Source organism: Canis lupus, chromosome 27 (assembly GCF_003254725.2).
Source record: "Canis lupus dingo isolate Sandy chromosome 27, ASM325472v2, whole genome shotgun sequence".
NCBI lineage: Eukaryota > Metazoa > Chordata > Mammalia > Carnivora > Canidae > Canis > Canis lupus.
Window position 1 is genome coordinate 37,166,032 of NC_064269.1, and position 11,469 is coordinate 37,177,500.

An 11,469-nucleotide genomic window follows, 5' to 3' on the forward strand; every position below is an offset into this window, starting at 1 on the left:
ATGAGCCTGAGCCCTGAGTTGGGCTCCACACTCAGTGCAGACTTTGCTTGTCCCTTTCTCTCTCTGCTCTTCCCCACGTGTGTGCACTCTTTCTCATAAATCAATCTTTTTTAAAAGAATGCCTCATTAACTCTCCAAGCACACCACTGAACATTTATTTGAAGAACTGTCTTTATGGAAAATTGTAATGATCTATAGTAAGTTTGATCTTTTCTAAACAAAGGAACTGGACAGGCAGGAAATATATTAACATAATATTATTTATATCAGTGCTACTCAAAACTGTTGTCCAGTAACCTGTGCCTATCTGTGATTTCTCTGCTACTGATGTGATCAGATAAATATAAGAGTAAGCACTGGAAACTTTTATAGCAATCTGGCACTGCTCAGACATTTTTATCATTCTTTATGAGAGTACTGATCCACAGAGATATAAGCAGAGGGAGAAGCAGGCTCCCCTGCAGGGAGCTTGATGTGGGACTCCATCCCAGGACCAAGGATCGTGACCTGAACCAAAGACAAACACTCAACCACCGTGCCACCCAGGCATGTCACAGTGGCTGAGCATCTGCCTTCGGCCCAGGGAGTGATCCTGGAGTCCCGGGATCGAGTCCCACATCGGGCTTCCTGCATGGAGCCTGCCTCTCCTCTGTCTGTATTTGTGTCTCTTTCTGTGTCTCTCATGAATAAATAAATAAAATCTTTAAAAGTTTTATTGGTTAAGTGTGGTCGATAGCAGCTTTCACAATACAATAACATTACAGAGGGTCACAAGAGAGAATTTATGGCCCTGAAAGTGCAAAATATTTACTTTTTGGCCCTTTACAAGAAAAGTTTGTTAAATCAACTCTACCAATATCATGGAATTAAATCTTAACACAGGATTCATAATTCTCGTGCTCAGTTTGTTAAAACTGAAAGGTTTTTTAAGACTTTTATGTATTAATTTAACAGAGAAAGAGAGAGAGTGCATAAGTATGCAGAGCATTCAGAGGGAGACAGAGGCACAGGCTCCCTGCTGAGCGGAGAGCCAATGCGGGACTCCCAACACAGAACCCCAAAATCATGACCAGGGCCTAAGGCAGATGCCTAACAAACTGAGACACCCAGGAACCCCTATAAGTTATTTCTTTCCTTTTTTTTTTTTTTTTAAAGATTTTATTTATTCACAAGAGACACACACAGAAGGAGAGGCAGAGCAAAGGCAGCAGAGAGAGAAGCAGGCTCCCTGCAAGAAGCCCGATGTTGGGACTTGATCCTGGGACTCTAGGACCACGTCCTGGGCAGAAGCCAGACACTCAACCTCTAAGCCACCCAGGTGTCCCTGTAAGTTATTTTTTTAAGAAGTATCTTTAAGTTTACAAATTTCTTTCATCACATAACTCAATTTAGTATGGCTTTCAAAACTGTAAGTGCTGTAAAACTTAGACTGTAAATTCTTATTGGTGAACTTACCATAAGAGAAAGTATCTGGCAGAGGAACACCATGGCCAGCCAACTCCTGAAATGTCCAGAACTTATTAACACAGTTCAGGATGGCTTGAGGTCGGTTCATCAACCGGCATCCCATCTTCTCTAAATGGCGCAAAACAGTGATGTCGCTATCACTTTGTACCCAAGGGGTTGGTACTCTCACTACAACCACTTGGGGATAGGCAGTAATTAGTTCTCCATTGATCCGTAGACCTGAAATATATAGGAGTGAAGCCAAAACCATTAAAAGGGAATATACCAAAATATACAAAAGCTTGGGTCACAAAACTAAATGTACCATTTTGTTAAGATTTCACCGGAACAAAGAGACATTCCTACTTAAATTATATTCTTTTACAAGAAAAAAAAAATTTAATGAGAAAAATTCTGCAGTGGTCAAAAAAAACTATGGTATGTGCGTCAATACAATGAAATACCACATAGCCTTTTTTTTTTTCTTTTTTTTTTTAATGATAGGCACACAGTGAGACAGAGAGAGAGAGAGGCAGAGACACAGGCAGAGAGAGAAGCAGGCTCCATGCACCGGGAGCCTGACGTGGGATTCGATCCCGGGTCTCCAGGATCGCGCCCTGGGCCAAAGGCAGGCGCCAAACCGCTGTGCCACCCAGGGATCCCCACATAGCCTTTTAAAAAGAATGTCATAGGGGCAGCTGGCTGGCTCAGTTGGTAGAGCATGTGAGTTCAAGTCTCACACTGGGTGTAGAACTTACTTAATAAAATTAAAAAGAATCTCATAATCTGTTGAGAGACAGAAAAATGTCCACATACATAATACTATGTTTTTTAAAAAGCAAATCTTAGGGCACCTGGTGGCTCAGTTGGTAGAGTGTGCAACTCTTAATCACAAGGTTGGAGGTTCTAAAAAAAACAAAAACAAAAAACAAAAACAAAAACAAAAAACAAGGTTGTGGGTTCTAGCCCCAAGCTAGGTCTAAAAGTTACTTGAAAATAAAATATTTAAAAAAATAAATAAAAGGAGAAGTTTCTTGGATTTTATCCATTACCATTCTATCTAAAGAGGTCCTAAATAATAAAGGAATAAGGTATCTGTATCTCCCCTTCTCCTCCCCACCCCTGCTCTCTCTTAAAATATATATATAATAAATAAATAAATATACAATACACTATTGTTAGTCACAGTCAACATGTTTAACATTGTATCTCTAGGATTATTTATCTTATAACTTGGAAGTCTGTAACGTTTGACCACCATCTCCCATTTCCCCACCCCACCACCCACCTCTGGCAACCACCAAACTACTCTCTGTACGTACGAGTTTGGCTTTTTTTGATTCCTCATATAAATAAGATCATATACAGTATCTGCTTTTCCTTGTCTCACTTACTTTTCTTAACATAGTACCCAGAAGGTCCATCCGTATTGTTACAAAAGGCAGGATTTCCTTCCTTTTAATGGTTGAATAATAATCAAATGTATGTACACAGATCATATAGTAATAGAAATGTTCCACTCTTAGTCTACACACCAACAATAGAAACCACCTATCTGCTGTCACCAGGAAATCAGGAGCATGGGAGTACTTTACCCCAAAGTGCAGATCTGCATACTACATATGTGGGTATTACTGAGGATGGAAAGAAATTCAATACCTCTTGTATCAGAAACACTTTGTTATTTTAGACAAGCAGAAGGTGAACTACAGTTAGAAAGAAGGGCAGGTACAGATCAATGTGAGCCTAAAAAGGCAAAGCAACATCTCTCACAACTCTGCCGTGTTACTGACCTCTTAGGCACTCTTAGCAAATGGTACTAGTATATATGATGTACAGCTTATAAAACTGAAACACAAGAAATAACTCTTTGCTTAGATCCCTGTTATTCAGTACACACATGCACATGAATGTGTATAAAATTTCCTACACAGGCATCCCTGGGTGGCTCAGCGGTTTGGCGCCTGCCTTTGGCCCAGGGCGCGATCCTGGAGTCCCGGGATCGAGTCCCACGTTGGGCTCCCTGCATGGAGCCTGCTTCTCCCTCTGCCTGTGTCTCTGCCGCTCTCTCTCTCTCTATCATGAATAAATAAATAAATCTTTAAAACATTTCCTACACAATACCACCACTCACTGTAAAATAGGTAGTGCAGTTGAATGTGCTTACCACTCTTTTGTTTTTGACTCCGCTTCCTCAAATACACACACACACATTTTTTTGCATATCTTAAACCTCACTTTGTGAAACTGGTTCAGATTTTACATTTTAGATTAAGCGCATGATCAAGCATTAACAGTCAATAATAAGTTAACCTCAGAAAAGCAATGGGCAGGATTTTTATTCTTGTATTTTTGAGGTAAGAAATTTATTTTATAGGAGCACTTGGGTGACTCAGTTAAGCGCCCAACTCTTGATCTCAGCTCAGGTCTTGACCTCAGGGTCATGAATTTGGGACCTACACTGGGCTCCATACTGGGAGTGGAGCCTACTTTAAAAAAAAAAGTATTAGGTAGAAACAAGTGTTGGTGAGGATGTTGAGAAAAAATCCTCTTGCACTGTCCATGGGAATACAAATTAGTCCAACCATTTTGGAAAATAATATGGAGGTTCCTCAAATAATTAAAAATAGAATCACCCTTCTCAAAATTATACTGAGTATTTACCCAAAAATACAAAAACACTAACCGAAAGGGAAACATGCACCCTTGTGTTTATTGTAGCACTATTTACAATAGCTGAACTATGAAAGCAGCCCAGGTGTCCACTAATAGATGAATGGCTAAAGAAGATATGGCATGTGTGTGTGTGTGTGTGTGTGTGTGTGTATATATATATAATGGGATATTATTCAGCCATAAAAAAGAATGAAATCTTGCTATTTGCAATGACATGGATGGAGCTAGAATATTATGCTAAGTGAAATATGCCAGTCAGAGAAAGACAAATACCATATGATCGATCTCTTACATGGAACTTAAAAAACAAAACAGATAAGCAAAGGAAAGAGACAGAGGGACAAACCAAAGAACAGAATCAACTCTGGAGATCAAATTTATGGCTACCAGAGGGGTGGGGGGAGGGATGGGAAAAAAAGAGAATGGAGATTAAGAAGTACACTTATGATGAAAAATAAAATGATTTTTAATGTGTATTATGAACTAAAAGCCTACTGCTATTATTAATGCAGAGTCAGAAGGTGCTATGGGCTGATTATTCTCCCAGTTGAAAGATCCCTTTGGGATATAAACAATCTCCTTGGGGCAGCCTGAGTGGCTCAGTGGTTTAGCGCTGCCTTCAGCCCAGGGCCTGGTCCTGGAGACCCAGGATCGAGTCCCACGTCGGGTTCCCTGCATGGAGCCTGCTTCTCCCTCTGCCTGTGTCTCTGCCTTTCCCTCTCTCTCTCTGTCTCATGAATACATAAATAAAATTTTTTTAAAAATCTCCTTGCCAATAATTAAGGTAGAGAATCTCTTATGTAGCCCTACTGTAACCTTGTGCTTTATGAGAGTAGAATTTGGCCACACCACTAAAAATACTAGTGTTTTTGTCCTCAGTAAACAAGAAACGAACAAACAAAAAGAAAAAAACAGGTTCCTTGCTGATATTTTTTCCCTCCATTTGCTATTGTTCCAGAGGATCCTTCAAGATTTCTGAGATATTTAGAGCTTACAGAATTGTAAGAATGTTATTTATTTATTTATTTATTTATTTATTTATTTATTTATTTATTTATTGTAGCTCTTAAATGTTTTATCTTTAAAAAGGGGGGGAACTGAAAGAATTTTAACTGAAAGTTTCAATTGAAGGTACTATTGTACACAATTAAAAACCCACACAATCTCTGTTCCATAGATCAAGGAAGCACTCAAAGACTACTGGAGATGTGTCACTGAAACAGGAGACAATATGGAGGGGTTCCCATTAGCCAAATTTTGGATGATTTGACCATCAAAAAGGCCAATTAACTAATAACACACTTAATGCAAAAAAAGTTCATGAATTCGGGATCCCTGGGTGGCGCAGCGGTTTGGCGCCTGCCTTTGGCCCAGGGCGCGATCCTGGAGACCCGGGATCGAATCCCACGTCGGGCTCCCGGTGCATGGAGCCTGCTTCTCCCTCTGCCTGTGTCTCTGCCTCTCTCTCTCTCTCTGTGACTATCATAAAATAAATAAATTTAAAAAAAAAAAAAAAAAAAAAAGTTCATGAATTCATAATTATAGAGACAGGGCAATTAAAAAAAAAAAAAGCCTCATCTGCTATCACTGAAAGGACTACAACATAATTCCTTATTCTAAAAACCAGTAAATAATGAGGAAAAAATTACATTTATCCTACCATTTCAGCAGGAACTACAGTTTACCAGGAAAAGGTGGGAAAAGCTCTTCCTTAGAGACAAATGCCAATTAAAATAGAAGAATAACTAAAGTTGAAATATAATCATTTTGTAAAGCCCAATGCAGTAAGTGATTCAAGCAAGGATCAAAGATGTTAAAAGCATTAAGGAAGAAAAAAAGCATTAAGAAAAGGTTGATGGGATATTTGTATAATGCCAAAATATCTGATTTGCTAAGCCAAAAGTAAAAACAGGTTTTTGTAACAGACAGACTATATTACCCTGGGATCAAAGTTAGCATCACTACCAGTGGGACACAGACGATCATTTTGTGCCTCCTGGTTGAATATACTATTAAGTAACTACCACCACCTAGGCAGCAATTTTTTGCTCAAAATGTATAACCTGTATCTAAGCATACCAATTCACTAGCAACTTCAGAAGGCAGACACCACAAGGAAACTCTTAGACAAACAAAGAATGAGACATTTAAGATAACTGTTCCGATTACTTCAAAAAGTTGATGTCACTGAAGAAATAAAGATGGGAGTTCTAGAGTTAGGAAGACTAAGTAGACGTTACATCCAAATATCCTTGCATGAACACTTTTACAAAGAAAGCCTGATCTGAAAAGAATAACGGAAAGATATTTTAGAATTAACTGTGAAAATCTGACTCTAGTATTTATTAGATGACATTAAAGAATTATTCATTTCTTAAGATATGCTAATGGTATTAAATTCTATAGGACAGTGTCTTTATTTTTTGGCTACAGATATTGAAGAATTTAGGGGTAACACGAAAACAGGTACAGCTACTTGTCATGAAAGACTAATAACTCTCAAAAAGCTGTGTGTAATGTATATAAGGAGAAAGAGATATAAAACAAAAGCTTATTACTGAACACTCCATATAGACAGCAAGAATATAGCTATCCATAATTCTATTCTTTTAACTTATATATTCACTCAAAATTTTATTTTATTTACTCAAAATTTTAAATACAAAGTGCGGGTAGGGTGGGGGCAGAAACCAAGACATATCAAATTCACCCAAAGAAAACTGATGTTGGTCATTCCTATTTCTAAATCTCCAGGGTTTGCTGCTGAGCTTTTTCTCTTTTGTTTTTTAATGGTTTCTCATCCTTTCACTAACACTAAAACCCCATTTACTTTCTACCACTACCCTACTTCCCCTGCCATTTATGTTGTGTTACTTAACACAATAAAATTATTAGTTCATATCTTGGAAGAAGCGAGAAGGAAAACCTAAAACACAGAATAACTTGCTAAAGGTAATCTGAACCAAATCTAGGTCCAGAAATGTTTTTTTCCCAGAGTTCTAGCTAGAAAAAGCAAGTTGGAGAAAGAAGGAAGGAAGGAAGGAAGGAAGGAAGGAAGGAAGAAGGAAGGAAGGAAGGAAGGAAGGAAGGATAGGAAGGAAGGAAGAGGAAAGGAAGGAAGGAAAGAAAAAAGAAAGAAGAAGAGAAAAAAGAAAGAAAAGAGAAAGAAAAGAGAACGAAAAGCGAAAGAAAAGAAAAGAAAAGAAAAAGAAAAAAGAAAAGAAAAGAAAAGAAAGAAAAGAAAAAAAAAAAAAAGAAAAGAAAAGAAAGAAAAGAAATAAGAAAAGAAAAACGAAAAGAGCAACAAGTTGGCAGTATAAGAGATTAACAACTTTGAGCTCCATATTCACCCCAGCTAAATTCAAGTAACAAAATTATGTTGTTTAGGTCAATAGTTCAGGAAACTGATCCATTACTTAACCAACAAAACTATTAAAAATTTACCAAAAAGTGGTATTCCCCACATTCTAAAATCTCAAGCATCTTATCACCAAAAAAAAGACCAAATAATTCTGAACATTAAGATACTCCGTCACTATAAACCTATTTTCCAATTGTTCAGACAGAACTAATGCCTACCATTAAATGCAAAGTGCAAATCTGTCTTCATGTATATCTAACACATAAGAAATGTCCTCCTAAACTTTTTTTTTTTTTTAATTACTGTCTTGTTTCCCTTACTAGGTTCCAAACTAATCAAAATCAAGTATTTTTGATAGGACAATCAGATAATGGGTATTTATGTACTAAAGGACTATAAGGTTTCTCATAAGGGTATGTAAGAATTCAAACAGCTAATAATTATGAAATACCTAAAACAAGTATAAAATTAAGAATCCACAGGTGCCAGTACACCTGGGTGGCTCAGCAGTTGAGTGTCTGCCTTCGGCTCAGGGCAGGGGTCCTGAGGGTCCTAGGATTGGGTCCCATGTCAGACTCCCCTTGGGAAGCCTGCTTCTCCCTCTGCCTATGTCTCTGCCTCTCTCATGAATAGATGAAATCGAAAAAAAAAGAGAAAGAAAAGAAAAGAAAAGAGAAAAGAAAAGGAAAAAGAAGAATCCATAGGTGCCTGGGTGGCTCAGTCAGTGGGTGTGTGCCTGAGGTCATGATCCTCAGGATCAAGATCCTAGGGATTGGGATTGAGCCCCAAATTGGGCTCTCCCTGCTCAGCAGAGAGTCTGCTTCTCCCTCTCCCTCTGCCCCTCCCCCTGCTCATGCAGGCAAGTGATCTAATAAGTAAAATCTTTAAAAAAAAAATTTAAAAGAATCCTTTCTCATCAGAATATATATGATGCCTTTCCTATCTGCTTAGTTGCTTCCTAACAGGATATATATTGTTTCCTATCAAAATATCTTTCTTTAGCCCTCCTCAACAATCCTTTTTCCCTCCAATTTGTTTCCAAGTCTTAGCTAGTAATCCCAGGTAAAAACAAAATTATTTTCTTCAAAGGTAAGCCTCTTTGGATATGATAAGGAACCAATGAAATTCCTTTCCAGATCCCTCATCAGTGGCATAGAGAGAAAGAAAAGGAAGACAACTATAACAGTGTACCTCATTATCACTGAGCACTGCTACACTGCAGCTGACAGTCATGTGTTTAAAAAAAAAGGGAGAGAAAATGGGTGAATTGTTTGGTGGTCTTTTTTTTTTTTTTTTTTTTTCTTAAATTGAATTAAAGTTTTAAAAAAGAAAGAAGATGGGATGCCTGGGTGGCTCATCGGTTAAGTGTCTCAGGGAGGGATCAGGGAGGCTCAGGGAGGGATCCTGGGGTCCCAAGATCCAGTTCTGCATTGGGCTCCCTGCATGGAACCTGCTTCTCCCTCTGCCTGTGTCTCTGCCTCTCTCTTTCTGTTTCTCATAAATAAATAAATAAAATCAGAAAGAAAGAAGAAAGAAAGAAAGAAAGAAAGAAAGAAAGAAAGAAAGAAAGAAAGAAAGAAAGAAAGAAAGAGGAAGAGGGAAAGCAGGTAAACAAGCAATCAGATTATCACTGTCCATTTTATAAAAGCATCTTTATTGAAGGTAGTGATTGATTGGCTACTTTACCAAGTACCTTTACCAAAGAATCCGAGGTCAATATAACCAACTCTACCCCAAAAATTGGTAGAAAGGAAACATCAATTAAACAAATGTGATGTCACTAACTAAATAATTCATCTCCTAACAAAAAAAATTAAATTATTCATTTCCTTCAAATTTTACAAATGCCAACATTCAAGCTCTAATGGCTTGAGAGTACATTCTCATCAGCATTTCCATGGATAGTTTTTAAAAAAATTATCTAGGAGAAATACTTACTAAAATTGATAAACAAGAAAACAAAATGCCTTTAAGGGCCTCTTCCATTTATGTATTCCTTCTTTTATATATATTCAAAAACATTTGCTGAACACCCTCTTTAAGACACTGAGCTTTGGGATAAAATTCTAACCCCACTTGAGAGTTTTTAAGGATGAAGACAAGAGGGAAAAAATGCATGTAAAGTACCTAATAAATGACTGGCATACAGTAAGTGCTTAATAATTGTTAGTGGCTATCAATTACCCTCAGTTTACAATGCTGGGGAGGGTAGGTTGATGGCACAAATGGTATCTATTAATAGCAATAAAACTTGTTTATCTCTTTTGTTCCCCAGTCCCAATCAAAACTATATCTAATATTTTTAATATTTTACGTACAAGAACTATTAGAGACAAGATATACTTCTATTTTGCTAATTTAGCATGAAAACCTTTTATAAAGTTTTTTCCTTTACTATTACCCTAATTTAAAAATTACAAGTTGAAATACTATATCTAACCTAATTATTTTATTCCCCCCACCCCCACCCCAATAGCAAGATTTCCTGAAATGGTAAGAGAAGCTGTACAGGACATGGGTGGGTAAATGTATAATTCAAGTCACTGTTAATGAAGCCAGACATAAATGAACTGCAGCTGCAGAAGAAAGGAGACAGGCAGCAAAGCTTCCTTGTGATGTAGGCAAAGCCCCCTCTGTCCGCTTTTAAAAGGGCAAACTTCTTTGTAACAGTGGCTCCAGGATAAAGAAAAATATTTCTATTAATCTGTTTTACCAATATTTTGGAAATCAATAGCAGCTTACACAACTAATGATAACTAGAACTTTCTAAATTCAGCTATATATAAGTAAAAACAAATATAAATACGTATTTATATAAATATTTATATAATCTTAAAAATAAGTTAAAGGTTATGGAATAATTAATAACAAAAGGAGGGGAACTATATCAAACTCTTGAATACTGAATGTTCCCAGGAAAACTATAGGGAATGTAGGAGATTAAGGCTTTTCCCTCAAATATTTTTGTTTAGATCCCCAAATAGCAAGGGATAATGGTGAGGGAATAGCAAAGGCAAAAAGAGATCTATTGCAAGGTCTTCGCTGGCATGCCTGTAACAATAACCCTTCATCTGATTCAAACCTACTTCAGCCACTTGCCCACTGTGTAAGCTCAGACAAATTAACTTCTCTGTGACTCAAGTTCCTCATCTGTAAAATGGGAACACTAAGAATAGTTCCTTTATAGAGTTGTGCTGAGGATTAGGTTGGTCTACATTAGTGAAAAAGTACCCAGCACATAATATGCACTTTAATCATCACTGTCACCCACCATTCCCTCCTGCAGCTGGGAAATGAATAAAGCAGAAAGTAAATTCCCTGAGAGTAGGAATCTTCTTAACAGCTAATGTCTACCAGCACTATTTGGCATACAGTAAATGCTCAATTATTATATATTGAAATTTAAACTTATCTCCCAGTTTTCAAGAAGCATCAAAAGGGATTTAAAGCCAGGTATGAGTCTGAAGCTATACTGCCTAAACAAAATTGTCCCTTATAAATTGTTTTAGAAGGGATGCCTAGGTGGCTCAGCGATTGAGCGTCTGCCTTTGGCCCAGGGCGTCATCCTGATCCTGAGATTGAGTCCCACATCGGGCTCCCTGCATGGAGCCTGCTTCTGCCTCTGCCTGTGTCTCTGCCTCTTTCTGTTTGTCTCTCGTGAATAAATAAAGAAAATAAAATCTTAAAAAAAAATGTGTTAGAAAAACTAGCAAACTCAAAAAGACCAACAAGAAATCATGTTAACATCTAAAAAATGCAAGGAAAGTAGAAGGAAAAAAAAATTAAGAGAACAGAAATTAATTGAATACAAAGCAAACATCAATAAAAAATACAACCAAATTTAAATTTTGTGGGGGCCCCTCACCCAAAATAAAAAATGTGTTAAGTCCCTAGCAAGACTGCTATAGAGGAAGGAAAAAAAGGGGAACAAATAAAGTTGAGAATAAAACGGGAGCTTCACCATATACCCTGTGGTCATTAAAAAG

At 37.3% G+C, this 11,469-nt stretch overlaps 1 protein-coding gene across 10 annotated transcripts in view; it reads right to left on the reverse strand.

Annotated features, from left to right (window-relative positions):
* Positions 1 to 11,469, reverse strand: part of RIMKLB (ribosomal modification protein rimK like family member B) — a 170,574-nt gene that overhangs the window by 22,369 nt on the left and 136,736 nt on the right. For all 10 annotated transcript variants that reach the window (XM_049102415.1, XM_035707132.2, XM_035707133.2 and 7 more), the window contains one exon: positions 1,456 to 1,686. In XM_049102415.1, the coding sequence (XP_048958372.1) occupies positions 1,456 to 1,686 (231 nt within the window). The remainder of the gene's footprint in view (positions 1 to 1,455; positions 1,687 to 11,469) is intronic.